At 45.7% G+C, this 16,921-nt stretch overlaps 1 protein-coding gene across 2 annotated transcripts in view; it reads left to right on the plus strand.

The window, feature by feature from the left end:
• The first annotated feature begins 1,198 nt into the window (after positions 1 to 1,198).
• Positions 1,199 to 16,921, plus strand: part of LOC149450216 (serine/threonine-protein kinase TNNI3K) — a 452,856-nt gene continuing 437,133 nt past the window's right edge. For both annotated transcript variants that reach the window (XM_089692165.1, XM_089692164.1), the window contains exons 1-3: positions 1,199 to 1,400; positions 11,179 to 11,346; positions 14,945 to 15,037. In XM_089692165.1, coding sequence (XP_089548291.1) covers positions 1,337 to 1,400; positions 11,179 to 11,346; positions 14,945 to 15,037 — 325 coding nt within the window. In that variant the 5' untranslated portion in view covers positions 1,199 to 1,336. The remainder of the gene's footprint in view (positions 1,401 to 11,178; positions 11,347 to 14,944; positions 15,038 to 16,921) is intronic.

Raw genomic sequence — 16,921 nt, forward strand, 5'->3', positions numbered from 1 at the left:
AAGATACTGGAATTTGTTTTTAATACTAATAATGGCGGCGATCAGCGACTTATAGAAGGACTGCAGCGGACATTCTGACACTGGGGGGGGGGGGAACTGACTTGGGGTCACTGACATACCCAGTGACACCAATACAGTGATCAGTGCAAAAAAAAAAAAAGCACTGACACTGTACTAATGTCACTGAGAAGGAAAGGGTTATTATTTGAAGGCAATCAAAGGGTTAACTGTGTGAGGGGAGTGTTTTACTAGGGGGCGGGAGGTGTGTGCTTCACTGTAAGCACACTGATGGGGAAGGTTGAGCTCATCCATCCCGATCGGTGTGCCCACACTGACAGGGAGAAGAGCTGCATTGTAAACAATGCAGCACTCCTCCCTGTCAGTGTTTGCCGATAATCACCGGGCTTCGGCGGGTAATCACCGGCCAGGACCCGGTGATTGACACCCGCAGGCACGATTGGCAGTGCGAGTAGAGCGGTCGCACGCGCCCCCCACCCAAGATGCAAGATCACGTATACATGATTTTGCGCAGCGGAGCCGCCCTGCCGTAGTAAAAGTACCGTGGCTGGTCTGCAAGTAGTTAAATATAAAAATAATTTATTTTTGTTTGGGTGTTTATTATTATTATTGTTATTAATAATATTAATTTTTTTTATTTTTTTTAGGGTTTGGGGTTATTATGTATTAATTATTTATCATGTTTTTTTATTTATATTATATATTTTTAATTTATTCATATATTATTTTTTTTACATTCTTTTATTTGAGCAGTAAATTGCGCTATTGATTTCTATGGGGATAAAAACGCGCCAAGCTGCCCAATTTGAGCTGCAAAGAAAGCTCCGGAGCTTGTCTGAGGTTCAGCCCACTTGGAGTGGAGATGTCAATCATCTCCATTGAGAAGAATTGATTTTTTTCTCCTCCTGTTCTGGAGCTTCAAGCTACAAATCGCTCAGGTGTGAACAGCTCCTGGCTGCCAGCTTGTCACAGCTCTGGGTGTCTCCTCTATAAGGCAGACCCGGTCACCTGACTATCGCCCGTACATGGGCTATGAATCCACGCCCCCTCTATACAGACGTAAGGCGTGCCCCATCATGTGACAAGCAACCTGTCCTGGGCTAGGAATCCACGCCCCCTCTATACAGACGTAAGGCGTTGCCCTATCATGTGACTAGCAACCTGTCCTTGGCTAGGAAACCACGCCCCCTGTTTTCTAACGTTACACGACAACTGTAGGAAGCCGGCTTTGGGCAATTCCCTTGGTAAAGATGGCCGCTCGGGGCGGAGAGGAGGCGGTGACGTGTGGTCAGAGCTGCAGGGGCAGACAGGAGTGAAGATGAGGGATCAGAGGTTACAGAGGGAGACCCACCGCAGGCTGGCCCGGTACAGCAGTGTGAGAGGTACAGAGGGAGGGCTGTATGTACTATCATAGACGGCACACACGTCCTGGAGGATCAGTCTATGGAGGGGATCGTCCTGTGTGTACCTACCTCTGTACAGATCTGCAGGGGGGGGGGGAGCTTTACTGCTTCAAATCTATGTATAAAGCAGGTGACACCCCCTCCAATCTGATTGTACAGTCTGTATCATGGGAGAGCCACCATACACATTACAATCAGCAACCATGCAATTTGAGGACCTACCTAATCCATCCAATCAGGCCGGTCTCCTTGCAGATCTAAAATAGATTGTACTGTGTATGGTTAGCTTAAGATCCAATCAGACACGCCCACTACTGCATTGTTTTTGGTCCTAGATCTAATGGTGGCCATGCTCATTCCGATATATCATTCATTTCCTTTCCAATCAATTTCTTCCGATCAGAATAATCAATAGTTCATAACGATCGATATGCCACACATTGGGAAGTGGATTGTTAATCGATAGTTAACTCCTTCCTGTGATGGTATCCACAGAAAAACAACTCTGCCGAGAGCGAGCAACCCGATTGTACTGTGTATGGTCAGCTTAACCTCCCTGGCGGTATTCCAGAGTGTAGCTCGGGGTAACATTTCAGTACCAAGAGCGATAACCCCGAGCTACACTCGGGCTTACCCTGCGGCACTGCTCCGGCATGTGTTCTTCACTTACCTTACCCTGCGCTCCCACGATGTGTCCCCTGCAGCGTCCCCGGCCATCTCCTCCGGCCGATGCCGGCATCCGGCTTCTGTGTCCTGTCCCTGTGACGTCGGGACGTACGGGCGCCGGCGGCGGCGGGAAATTTAAACATTTTAAAAAATGTCATTTTTTTTTTTTACATTTTACATAGTAAAACATTGCTGTCTCAACCAATTTCACATACATTTTGTCCCGAGTGCTTTGTCCTGTGCCCTGCCTGCATTTTGTCTGTTCTTTCTGCCTGGAAACTGAGAAATGTCCATGGCGTCCAAAAAGTGTCCCTTTAGGTCAAAAGCGGTTTAGATCAGCTAGAGAACAGCGATAGTAAATCAGAACCACTTGCAGAATTGAGTGATAATGATTCGTGGGGGAAATTCCTCATCAGACACTGAAAACGATTTTGCGACTGAGCTCAGCAATGTGCGAACTTGGCGCTATATTTCACATTTCAGTGTTTTTGGTTTGATTATATTATTGAATTAAATTTTTTATTATTTTTATATTATTTTTATGATTATTTATTAAATTATAATTTATGATTTTGTGTTTCAAATTTTATCCTACCTGGGATGTTTACTAGACTCTTGTTCGGACAGATTTCAGTGAGTTTTTCCTAAAAATTACAGCCTACAATAAAAAAAATACATATTTCCATGCAAAAAAATGGTACCGCTTTCAGCACCAAAAATCTGAAATAATCATACCGCTAGGGAGGTTAAGATCCAATCAGACACGCCCACTACTGCATTAGTTAACTCCTTCCTGTGACGGTATCCACAGAAAAACAACTCTTCTGAGAGCGAGCAATCCGATTGTACTGTGTATGGTGAGCTTAACATCCAATCAGACGCGACACTACTGCATTGCTTTTAGTTGTAGATCTAATGGTGGTCATGCACAGTCCGATATATGATTCATTTCCTTTCCAATCGATCTCTTCCGATCACAATGATCGATCAATAGTTCACAACGATCGACATGCCACACGTTGGGAGGTGGATTGTTAATCGATAGGTAACTCCTTCCCATTGACGCATACCCAAAGAAAAACCGAACTCTGCCGAGGGTGCGCACTGTGCATGCTCCCGACGCAGATACCGACAGTTAACCGCTCCCGATCTTGAGCTTTCCACTCATGTGACAGCCAATAATGGTGGTCATGTGATCAGAAGCCCCGCCTCCTGGCATCTGAACCCTGTTAAAGGGCCGGAAGGCGTTGGCACCAGGGGGTGAAGACTAGGTTCACACCTATGCAGGTTGCATTTGAGTCGTCTTGCAGCTGCATTTTTTCCCTTTTTTTTTTTTTTTTTTTTCTTTTGGTTGCTAGGCAGATTTAAAATGCAAAACGTGGCAAAAACGCACTACATGCCTTTCTGCAGCATTTCCATTGAAGTCTATAGAACAAAAAACAAAACTTTTTGCAATCAAAAAAGTCCCTGACCCTTTCCAGAAAACGCACCGTGTGAAAACGCGGCGATGTGATTGTGTCCAATAGGAAATCATTACAGGTACTTATATAGCGCCATCAATTTGCAAGGCACTCTATATGTGTATATACTTCTCAAAAAGATTACAGGAACACTTTGAAAACTTTCATGCCATTCAATGGTATCAATTCCTTCATCCTCCAGGAACTGCCTGTATACTCTCGCCACATGAGGCCGGGCATTGTCGTGCACCAGGAGGAACCCAGGACCCACTGCACCAGCGTAGGGTCTGACGATGGGTCCAAGGATTTCATCCTGATACCTAATGGCAGTCAGGGTGCCATTGTCTACCCTGTAGAGGTCTGTGCGTCCCCCCATGGATATGCCTCCCCAGACCATCACTGACCCACCTTCAAAACGGTCATGCTGAACGATGTTACAGGCAGCATAATGTTCTCCGCGGCTTCTCCAGACCCTTTCACGTCTGTCACATGTGCTCAGGGTGAACCTGCTCTCTTCTGTGAAAGGCACAGGGCGCCAGTGGTGGACCTGCCAATTCTGGTGTTCAATGGCAAATGCCAATCGAGCTCTATGGTGGCGGGCAGTGAGCACAGGGCCCACTAGAGGACGTCGGGCCCTCAGGTCACCCTCATGAAGTCTGTTTCTGATTGTTTGGTCAGAGACATTCACACCAGTGGCCTGCTGGAGGTCATTTTGTAGGGCTCTAGCAGTGCTCATCATGTTCCTCCTTGCACAAAGGGGCAGATACCGGTCATGTTGATGTGTTAAGGACCTTCTACAGCCCTGTCCAGGTCTCCTAGAGTAACTGCCTGTCTCCCAGCACAGTCTCAAGAACTTGGAGGAGATTCCAGGAGACACAGCAAACCTTCTGGCAATGGCATGTATTGATGTGCCATCCTGGAGGAGTTGGACTGCCTGTGGAACCTCTGTAGGGCCCAGGTATCACCTCATGCTACCAGTAGTGACACTGACCCTAACCAAATGCAAAACTAGTGAAAAACAGTCAGAAAAGATGAGTAGGGAAAAAATGTCAGCGGCCTCCACCTATAAAACCATTTCTGTTTTGGGGGTTGTCTCATTGTTGCCCATCTAGTGCACCTGTTGTTAATTTAATTAACACCAAAGCAGCTGAAACTGATGAACAACCCCCTCTGCTACTTACCTGACCAGATCAATATCCCAGGAGTTTCATTGACTTGATGCTATACTCTGATTAAAAAGTGTTCCTTTCATTAAAATATATATATAATTTTTTTTGCAGAGGCCCTAGAGAATAAAATGATGGCTGTTGCAATTTGTTGTGCCACACATTTTTTTTTAATGCACTTTAATTAATTTTAGTGCACACAAACAATATAACATCCAATATTTTTGGTAAAATATAAAAGATGATGTTATGCTGAGTCTATAGATACCTAACGTGTAACACTTTAAAATAGGAAATAGCCCCTGGAACAGGTCCAAGCTGCAGTACCTAAAAACCTCCATAGGTGTCACTTTGCCTTTACAGGTTACCAGTTTATTGTTACACCAGGGGTGGGCAAACTTTTTGACTTGAGGGCCGCAATGGGTTCATATATTGGACCCGGGGGCCAGACCAAGAGTAGATGAATGATGTGTATGTGTCATCCATAGTAAGTATAGTAATATTCCCCCATAGTAAGCATAGTAATTAATCCCCCATATAGTAATTAATCCCCCATAGTAATTCATCCCCCATATAGTAATTCATCCCCCCTATAATAATTCATCCCCCCTATAGTAATTCATCCCCCCTATAGTAATTCATCCCCCCTATAGTAATTCATCCCCCATATAGTAATTCATCCCCCATATAGTAATTCATCCCCCATAGTAATTCATCCCCCATATAGTAATTCATCCCCCATAGTAATTCATTCCTCTTGCCGTGTTTCCGCGCCGTTCCGGTGTAGCATGAAAATCTGTCTCCTATGAGGATCTGTCCCCCTCGACGTATCTGCGCATGTGCCGGTTTCAGGCATTAGCAGCCGATCGGCGATCTCCGGCACATGCGCAGATACGTCGAGGGGGACAGATCCTCATAGGAGACAGATTTTCATGCTACACCGGTCTTCAGGGCGGACTGTGAGAGGAGCCTAGCTCCCCTCGCGTTCGTCACGCTGCCCCGCCTACACACATCCTGACAGTATCACGCTCCGCGGGCCGGATTAAAAGGTCCGCCGGGCCGTAGTTTGCCCATTGCTGAGTTACACAGAAGGTCTGGAGCTAAATTTATTGCTCTTGCTCTGATGTTGTGATACCTCATCAGCGATTACCGTTTACATATGCATGTGGGACGTCCGTATGCTTTCACGTGTGAACACGGGGTGCTTGTTTTTTTTAAGTTTTTAAGTAAAACCTTAAAAAAAAAAAAAAATTTATTGACTTGAACAACATCCCTTGCATGGGCAATCCTTGGTTTGTTAGACTGGTTAGGCACACAGTTAACCCTTTGAACACCCTAGAAGCTTAGTGTCATTAGTACAGTACAGTGTCAGTGCATATTTTTAGCACTGATCACTGTATTAGTGTCACTGGTTCCCATAGAGTGCCAGTTAGTGTCAGATTGCCCACCGAATTTTAACACAGTCCTGCTTTACTTCGCACATCACCGCCATTACTAGTATAAAAAATAATAATTTTATATATATATATTATACCATAGTTTGTAGACGCTATCGTGTTCGCATAAATCAATCAATATACACTTATTGGGATTTATTTTTACCAAAATTATGTTATTGGCTTAAGAAATAAAACATTTTTTTTAATTGGATACTTTTTATAGCTGAAAGTAAAAAATATTATTTGTTTTTTTTCTTTTTTTTTTTTGTTTATGTAATAAAAAATAAAAACCCCATTGGTGATCAAATAATCAAAGAAAGCTGTATTTATGGGGAAAAAATGCTCTAAATTCCGTTTGTGTAGAGCATTGCATGACCGCACCATTGTCAAAGTAACAGTGCAAAAAATGGCCTGGTCATAAAGAGGGCTAAATCTTCCTGGAGGGCACGTGGTTAGGACCCATTTAGGCCACATGCAGCCACTTTGAGGGGGGCTGTTTTTTTTTTTTTTTTTTTTTTTTTTTTTTACTGCTTCCTAACGCTCTTTAAAAGGGTTATACGTATTTTCTGCCAAAGCACTGCCGCCAAGAGGAGGAGCGTTTTAAAAACGTCCTGTGTGCATGAGGCATTAAAGGGAAGGTGGCGGCAAGCGGTTTAATTTGGTTCTAAATGCTGAAGGTTTTTTTACTTTATTACATTCTATGCATTCGTATAAAAAGCCTTCCACTATTTGTTCCCTCCCTAAACACTTACCTGGGTCCTGTAATATTCCAGCATTGTGCCCTCTTCCTGCTCTCACAGGCTGCCCTGGTAGCAGTCGGATCCATTGGCTGCTGCTGTCAATCAAATCCTTTGAGGGAAAAGTCCTTGGCGGGGCCGAGTCGCACTGTGTGTGTCTATGGATGCACACAGCCCAGCTTAGGAGCAAGCCCACACATGAGCCCCCATAGGAAGTTACTTGCTGTGGGGCACACACAGGGAAGGAGGACCAGAAATAGTCAGCGGGGGACCCCAGAAGAGGAGGTAAGGCACCACTCTGTGCAATATATCTATTACACAAAGCAGGTTAGTATAACTAATGCCTTGGTGCCTCCTGGCACTTTAACCCTTTTGCTGCCCTATCCAATTTTTTTTTTTTATTTAAAAAAAGTGAAGGTAAAAAGTGGAAGTGAAGTCCACATTGTAAGTTGTACCTACAGGTAAGCCTATAATAAGGATTACCTGTAGGATCAGTGAATATCTCCTAAACTTGTACCGTTTAGGAGATATTCACACAGCATGCAGCCAATGATGTCACAGGCACATGTGCTCTGAAGGGATGGCACAGCGTGCCAGACCTTCAGAGCCCCGTGCCCAAGCCTAGGGCTCCCACACGCATGTGCAAGAGTGACGTCATCGCGGGCTCAGGCCATTCATACTGCCGGTGCCCACGAACCTGGAAGGAAGACCTGGTGAAGATGGCAGCACCAGGGAGCCTAAACCAATTGGCGATACAAAAAAAGGTCTTTGATGACCTTCCCAGCTGCAGCAGACGCTGTGATTGGCTGTGGCTGACTTCCCCGCAAGCTCAGCTGTCAGTAACAGACTGATAGTCAAATATAAGGGGAATAGCAGTGGGTAATGTTTTTAGCAATGGCGCCTGGGTAGTAAGGGGTTAACTATGGATCCCACCCAACTGGCGCTTCTGAGTAGTAGACGACGTGCGCCGCGCATAACAAATGAGTACCTGTCATGTCCCCCCCCCCTTCAGCAATTACGTTCGCATGTACAGCGCACCAGGAACATTGCAAAGAATAGGTCGTAATTAAGTTTCATCTCAGCACATTGAAATATTCAGTGACAGCTGCTTTAGTCAATTAAAAGAACACGTTTCTATTTTTTTTTTTTTTCCGGCGCCCAGTCTGAAGATTGCCTGACAAGTTTGGATACCAAGGAGGAAGATCTGCGAAATTGGGCGATTGGTAGATTTTAATTAATCTGTTCCTAGCCGCTCTCTCTATCACACGGGTCCCTGGGGAGGCTGGGGCCACAGTGTCAAAATTTGCAACTTCAGCAAATATTACTGTAAATGAGAGCTGAACAGCCACTTGTGATTTGTCATCGAAATCAGATGGTAGAGAAGCGGTATGTTTGATGGTCGGTGATTCCTGAAATTTGTCCTGGAAGTGACATTTACAGAAAAAAAAATGCTCATAAGAATAATCCAGATTTGAAGCCCAATTGTACCCTCAAGAAAAAAAAAAAAGCTTTTAATTCGGCATTCTGAAATTGTATTAGATGTTCTAGCAGGGGCGTATTTATCACAAGGCAAACAAGGCATTTGCCTAGGGTGGCATTTTTCAGGGGGCAGCAGTATTTTTCGGGGGGCAGTGCTGCCCCCCAAAAGAAGGGATAGAATAAGGGACACACGTAGCATGGGAAGCAGGTGGGATCTTAGAGAGGCTGCAGGCTGCTTGATGGTGTATGTGCGGAGCCTGACTCTTGTTCCTGGGGATGTCTGGGCCTGTGAAGGTGTCTTCTCTCTTGCTGGGGTGGTGGGGGGTTGCCCGTGTATGGGGGGTGGTGGTAGTGAAGGGCTCTCTTGGGTGTGGGGGGTGGTGGTGCTGGGGTGTTATTGGTCAATGTCAGGCTCTTTTCATGGGGGAGGGGGGTGTGGGTCGGTGTCAGGGTTTCTCCATGGGGGGGGGGGGGGGGAGCCGATTTTTGTGTTGCCTAGGGCAGCATGAAACCTAAATACACCGCTGTGTTATAGCAGAACTCCAGGCAGATGTAAAAGATTCATGCAATGCAGATCTGTATTTATTAATAAATCATGGAAGATAAATATAGATATTAATATAGATTGATTTGTGTTTGTTTTTTGGGGGTTTTTTTTTGCAAGGAGTGTACCTGAATTTCACTTTGTATCGGCCTATTGCAGTCACCGTACAGCAGAGATTAGACTGGGAGAAGGAAAAGCCCCACAAGAAGCCAGTCAGTTGTTCTTCAGGGCTCATCTGCCATCAAGGGGTATGCTGATAGAAGGTGAAAGGATCAATTCCTGTCTGTAGCCCAAACTGTCCTCGATTATTTTCCCCACCAGGCCTGGGAGAAATAAAGCTCCAGACACTGAAGTGTAAAAGGTAAATCTCTGGAAGTTTAATGCAGGACAAGAACTGTTACACAGAACTCAGTGGGTGCTGCTTCATTTTAGGATGACCGATGAAACATTCCACTCTTATCAGTATAGTTATGTGAAGAACAGAAACTGCAAATAGCTGAGGGATGCCATATAAGGTCACCCTTTATGTCTGGAGGAAAAAAAATGTAATCTCCAAATACAGAAAGGTTTCTTCACAGTGAGAGCTGTGAAAATGTGGAATAGACTCCCTCAAGAGTTGGTTCTGGCAAGCTCAGTGGATTGCTTTGAAAAAGTCCTGGAATGTTTCTTGGATACACAGAATATAACTGGATATAACATTTATAGGTAAAGTTGATCCAGGGAATATCCAATTGCCTCTCAGGGGGATCAGGAAATAATTTTTTTCCTAGCAGGAGCAAATTGGATCATGCTTTGCTGGGTTTTTTGGCCTTCCTCCGGATCAGCTGTGGGTATAGAATTATAACTTTTTTTTTTTTTTTTTAATGGTTGAACTGGATGGACTTTTTTGTCTTTTTTCAGCCAGACTAACTACAGTCAGGTCCATATATATTGGGACATCGACACAATTCTAACATTTTTGGCTCTATACACCACCACAATGGATTTGAAATGAAACGAACAAGATGTGCTTTAACTGCAGACTGTCAGCTTTAATTTGAGGGTATTTATATCCAAATCAGGTGAACGGTGTAGGAATTACAACAGTTTGCATATGTGCCTCCCACTTGTTAAGGGACCAAAAGTAATGGGACAGAATAATAATCATAAATCAAACTTTCACTTTTTAATACTTGGTTGCAAATCCTTTGCAGTCAATTACAGCCTGAAGTCTGGAACGCATAGACATCACCAGACACTGGGTTTCATCCCTGGTGATGCTCTGCCAGGCCTCTACTGCAACTGTCTTCAGTTCCTGCTTGTTCTTGGGGCATTTTCCCTTCAGTTTTGTCTTCAGCAAGTGAAATGCATGCTCAATCGGATTCAGGTCAGGTGATTGACTTGGCCATTGCATAACATTCCACTTCTTTCCCTTAAAAAACTCTTTGGTTGCTTTTGCAGTATGCTTTGGGTCATTGTCCATCTGCACTGTGAAGCGTCCAATGAGTTCTGAAGCATTTGGCTGAATAGGAGCAGATAATATTGCCCGAAACACTTCAGAATTCATCCTGCTGCTTTTGTCAGCAGTCACATCATCAATAAATACAAGAGAACCAGTTCCATTGGCAGCCATACATGCCCACGCCATGACACTATCAGGGGCGGACTGACAACTCATGGGGCCCCCGGGCAATAGGAGATCATGGGGCCCCTGTGTCCTTGGAAAAACTCAAAAAAGCCTATGAAAAAGGTACCAGGGGCATCTCATGGGGCCCCCTGCTGACCCCGGGCCCTCGGGCAGTGCCCGAGTTTCCAAATGGTCAGTCCGCCCCTGCTGTAAATGACGATGTGTACATGGACACATAGGAAAACATTAGGGAGAGTTCAGGGGCTGCTGAAACAAAACATTGAACAGCTCCTGAACGTCAGTTAACAGCTGCAGCGTATATGAGCCCTTAGTAGGGGTTCTCTGACACCAGAAAGTGTTTGTTTTTTGTTTGTTTTTTTCTTTTTTCAAGGGTTCCTCTGTGTTGAATAGGTTGAGAATGGCTGCAATAGAGGGATATGCTTTGTTCACATTCCATGTCTGAAGTTTACAAGCACTTTTACTAAATATTTTCTAGAAGTCCTATAGCACGATATGAAGGATCGTTTTATAAATTTGCCAAAATTAAAAGTATTACAATAAAATCGATTAAAAAACCTCTTCTAGTTCCGTGTTATTTAAAACCCCACTTCGCCTCCGCCATCCATTGCGAATAACATTTCTGTTTTCTAATGTCTACAGGTAGAGAAGTGCAGCCTGGGGAATTCTGGGATGTGATTGTCATTACAGCGGCCGACAAACAACAAGAGAGAGCCTATCAGCAGCAGATTGCTGATAAACTAGCCAGAAAAGAACTTCCTCTCGGAGTTCGTTATCACGTTTTCTCTGATCCGCCGGGACCCAAAATAGGTGAGCTCTTCAGCTATTTTTATAATTGGAAGTCTTAAGCCTGAACGCAGCGTGCAGAAGAGCCGAGATTCCATCTGTGGGGCTTTGTGTCTGCCGCCCTGCACCCAGCTCACCAATTAGCGTGTGATCCGAGCCTATAAATATCCCACCATCCCCGAGCCTTATTGTTCGTTAGAGAAACAAACCGGCGTCCCCTCTAATCTTCCCTCCATGACACTCCACTTTCCCAAATCACTGCTCTGTGTACTGTCACTTAATGAACTGTCACCGGGTCTCCTGGCTGTATCAACACGTCAGGTGCTGTGTGTGTTCTCCCCTGACGTCCCCCACACAGAACAATGAAGGAGCTTAGCCAGTCAACTGCCACTGCAAGCACTGTGTGTGCTTAGAGCCTTTACCGAGCCATTACCCTCTACACCGAGCAGATGTATCTCTTTCATATCATAGAGCGCTGTGCCTACGGTTGCCTCCGCATCTCTTTAAAACTGAACACAATAATTCCACAGGTTCTGTGGCTGCTGACACCCCGGTCACATCGGGTACCATGCCATGCGACTTGTAAATTGTATGCCAAGTCACACCCTATTGCCCGCAGTTAGTGGTCAAATTGGTGCGGTTCCGAGTTGGTCGGAGCTGCACCGATTTCCAAAGTAGTCCACGTACCCGATTTCCAAAGTAGTACAGGTACCCGATTTCCAAAGTAGTGCACATACCCGGTTTCCAAAGTAGTGCACGTACCCGATTTCCAAAGTAGTGCGCGTACCCGGTTTCCAAAGTAGTGCGCGTACCCGGTTTCCAAAGTAGTGCGCGTACCCGGTTTCCAAAGTAGTGCGCGTACCCGGTTTCCAAAGTAGTGCGCGTACCCGGTTTCCAAAGTAGTGCGCGTCCCCGGTTTCCAAAGTAGTGCGCGTCCCCGGTTTCCAAGGTAGTGCGCGTCCCCGGTTTCCAAGGTAGTGCGCGTCCCCGGTTTCCAAGGTAGTGCGCGTCCCCGGTTTCCAAGGTAGTGCGCGTCCCCGGTTTCCAAGGTAGTGCGCGTCCCCGGTTTCCAAGGTAGTGCGCGTCCCCGGTTTCCAAGGTAGTGCGCGTCCCCGGTTTCCAAAGTAGTGCGCGTCCCCGGTTTCCAAAGTAGTGCGCGTCCCCGGTTTCCAAGGTAGTGCGCGTCCCCGGTTTCCAAGGTAGTGCGCGTCCCCGGTTTCCAAGGTAGTGCGCGTCCCCGGTTTCCAAGGTAGTGCGCGTCCCCGGTTTCCAAGGTAGTGCGCGTCCCCGGTTTCCAAGGTAGTGCACGTACCCGGTTTCCAAGGTAGTGCACGTACCCGGTTTCCAAGGTAGTGCACGTACTACTTTTGGCGCGATTTGCATAGACATTTGTGTCAAATGTCTTGCAAGTCGCACTTGAAATTGGCATCTCACCCAACTTTGAAATCGCGTGACTTCACTGTAAGTCGCACGATTTCAATGTTGAGCTCGATGTGACCGGGTTGTTAAGGTGGTAATTAAAGCGGAGCTCCACCCAAAAGAGGAATTTCCGCTTTAAGCCTTTCTCCCCCGCTTCCCATTAAGGATTGGCACCAAAAGTTAGTCAGTTCCCCCCCAGTGTCAGAATGCCCGCCACAGTCCCGCTATAAGTCGCTGATCGCCACCATTATTGGTATAAAAAGAATTTAAATTCCAGTGTATATATACCGCCATTTGTGTTATTTATTTCAGGTACTTATATAGCGCTGTCAATTTACGCAGCGCTTTACATATATATTGTACATTCACATCAGTCCCTAACCCTCAAGGGGCGTACAATCTAAGATCCCTAACTCACATTCATACATACACATACTAGGGACAATTTAGACAGGAGCCAATTAACCTACCAGCATGTCTTTGGAGTGTGGGAGGAAACCCATGCAGGCACAGGGAGAACATGCAAACTCCAGGCAGGTGGTGCTGTGGTTGGGATTTGAACCCACACCCCTAGTACTGCCAGGTGGAAGCGCTAACCATTTAGCCACTGTGCTGCCCATATTTAGCCACTGTGCTGCGCATTTGTAGAAGCTATAGCTTTCACGTAAACCAATTAATACACAATTATTGGGATTTTTTTTTTTTAGCAAAGACATTTTGGCTTAAATTTATGAAGAAATTAGATTTTTTTTTTTTTTTTTTACTGGACATGTTTTGTAGCAAAAAGTCAAAAATATTGCTTTTTTATTTTTTCTACAAAATTGTTGGTATTTTTGTTTATAGCACAAAAAATAAAAACAGCAGAGATGATCAAATACCACCAAAAAAAAGCTCTATTTGTTGAAAAAAATAACATAAAATTCATTTATGTACAGCGTTGCATGACTGCGCAATTGTCAGTTAAAGTAACGCAGCACCGTATCGCAAAAAATAGCCTGGTCAGGAAGGGGGGTAATTCCTCTGGAGGGCAAGGGGTTAAAGTGTTACTAAATCCACAACTTGGCCCAGCCCTACTGGGGAAGTGTACATTTATTTCCCACATGGGGTAAGTGTATAACATACAGAATAAGAGGTAGTCCTATGGTTAAAAAAAAAAAGGTGTCGCAAAATTTCTGTTAACACTTCAGCAAAAAGTGACCAGGCTACCAACAAACCAATGAGAGTGCCTCAGTGGCCAGTAACTATTATCATATATTTGTGACCTGATTTTGAGGGGTAGGGGGCAGAGGGGGGTTCGCAGAGCTACAGTTAAAGCAATTGTAAACCCTCACCTTGTAAAACAACCCGTTCTGTTTAAAAGAGAATTGAAAGGCAAACATTCGTGTACAGATAGAAAAAATATAAATTCCTTTTTTTTTTTTTCTCTCCTTTTTTTTTCTTTCTTTTTTTTCTTTTTTTCTCTTTTTTCTCTTTTTTTTCTTTTTTTTTTTCTTTTTCTTTTTTTTTCTTTTTCTCTTTTTTTTTTTCTTTCTTTTTTTTCTTTCTTTTTTTTTTTTTCTTTTTTTTTCTTTTTTCTTTTTTTCTTTTTTCTCTTTTTTCTTTTTTTCTTTTTTCTCTTTTTTTTTTTCCTTTTTTTTTCTCTTTTTTTCTCCTTTTTTTCTCCTTTTTTTTTCTCCTTTTTTTCTCCTTTTTTTTCTCTTTTTTTTTTCCTTTTTCCTTTTTCTCTCCTTTTTTTTTCTCTTTTTTTTTTTTTTTTTATAAGTGACTTAAGAGCTGGGGGAGGAGAAGGAGAGCAGTATACTGATCTTCCCAGTGAATGGTTGTGCAGGGTGAGTAGTATGTCAAGACTAGTCTGATCATTGGAGGAGAGCGGACTGAGTTCCTAGCACAGCTAGAGAACTGACCATGCTCTGCTCATGCCTAGTGTGGTCAAGTTTTAATAGGAAAGCAGAGGGACTGGCAGGAACACCAGGGATTTCACACACAGGAAGCAATATAAAGAGAACGGGATACGTTTTCATACAAGTACATGGTACAGCAGGCATATATCAGGAATATGAAATGTTGGGTTCACATATTCCCTAAAGCACGTGTATGATATAAGAGGTACCTGTAGAATGCATTTAGATTCCGAATTTTAATTTCTAACCTATTAAAGTTTAAACACTATGCCAGATTGTAATTTTCCATTTTTTTCCCGCAGGGAATGGAGGATCTACATTGTATGCTCTGCGCTGCCTGCATCAGCTGTACCCCGATGAATTGGATTCTTTTACAGTCATGCTAATCCATGCTGGTAGGTTTTGTACATTTACTGATCCTTGATGGGTTTTTTCTGATAATTTCCTCATTAAATAGGTCAAGAAATAATTAGCCAACGCAGGATATGTTTTGAGGTCAATACCTTATCTTCAATAATCTTGCTTTAACTAATTAAACATGATCGATCCGATGTATATTGAATGGGTCTCACATTGATTTTCAATTATCTGAAAATCCTTGTCTGTGTCAGGAACTTTTTGCTTGCCTGGTGGTGCGTGGCTCAGGCCTTTAATACGTGCCTTATTTTTAAATTTTAAAGTGTTACTAAACCCAGGACCCTGCATTCACTATATCTGGTCTCCCCGGACCCTGCATTCACTATATCTGGTCTCCCCGGACCCTGCATTCACTATATCTGGTCTCCCCAGACCCTGCATTCACTATATCTGGTCTCCCCGGACCCTGCATTCACTGTATCCGGTCTCCCCGAACCCTGCATTCACTGTATCCGGTCTCCCCGAACCCTGCATTCACTGTATCCGGTCTCCCCGAACCCTGCATTCACTGTATCCGGTCTCCCCGGACCCTGCATTCACTGTATCCGGTCTCCCCGGACCCTGCATTCACTGTATCCGGTCTCCCCGGACCCTGCATTCACTGTATCCGGTCTCCCCGGACCCTGCATTCACTGTATCCGGTCTCCCCGGACCCTGCATTCACTGTATCCGGTCTCCCCGGACCCTGCATTCACTGTATCCGGTCTCCCCGGACCCTGCATTCACTGTATCCGGTCTCCCCGGACCCTGCATTCACTGTATCCGGTCTCCCCGGACCCTGCATTCACTGTATCCGGTCTCCCCGGACCCTGCATTCACTGTATCCGGTCTCCCCGGACCCTGCATTCACTGTATCCGGTCTCCCCGGACCCTGCATTCACTGTATCCGGTCTCCCCGGACCCTGCATTCACTGTATCCGGTCTCCCCGGACCCTGCATTCACTGTATCCGGTCTCCCCGGACCCTGCATTCACTGTATCCGGTCTCCCCGGACCCTGCATTCACTGTATCCGGTCTCCCCGGACCCTGCATTCACTGTATCCGGTCTCCCCGGACCCTGCATTCACTGTATCCGGTCTCCCCGGACCCTGCATTCACTGTATCCGGTCTCCCCGGACCCTGCATTCACTGTATCCGGTCTCCCCGGACCCTGCATTCACTGTATCCGGTCTCCCCGGACCCTGCATTCACTGTATCCGGTCTCCCCGGACCCTGCATTCACTGTATCCGGTCTCCCCGGACCCTGCATTCACTGTATCCGGTCTCCCCGGACCCTGCATTCACTGTATCCGGTCTCCCCGGACCCTGCATTCACTGTATCCGGTCTCCCCGGACCCTGCATTCACTGTATCCGGTCTCCCCGGACCCTGCATTCACTGTATCCGGTCTCCCCGGACCCTGCATTCACTGTATCCGGTCTCCCCGGACCCTGCATTCACTGTATCCGGTCTCCCCGGACCCTGCATTCACTGTATCCGGTCTCCCCGGACCCTGCATTCACTGTATCCGGTCTCCCCGGACCCTGCATTCACTGTATCCGGTCTCCCCGGACCCTGCATTCACTGTATCCGCTCTCCCCGGCCCCTGCATTCACTATATCTGCTCTCCCCGGACCCTGCATTCACTATATCTGCTCTCCCCGGACCCTGCATTCACTATATCCGCTCTCCCCGGACCCTGCATTCACTATATCCGCTCTCCCCGGACCCCGCATTCACTATACCCGCTCTCCCCGGACCCCGCATTCACTATACCCGCTCTCCCCGGACCCCGCATTCACTATACCCGCTCTCCCCGGACCCCGCATTCACTATACCCGCACTCCCCGGACCCCGCATTCACTATACCCGCTCTCCCCGACA

The sequence above is a fragment of the Staurois parvus genome, unplaced genomic scaffold, assembly GCF_062004578.1.
Source record: "Staurois parvus isolate SC_StPar_1 unplaced genomic scaffold, SC_StPar_1.0 ptg000578l, whole genome shotgun sequence".
Taxonomy (NCBI): domain Eukaryota; kingdom Metazoa; phylum Chordata; class Amphibia; order Anura; family Ranidae; genus Staurois; species Staurois parvus.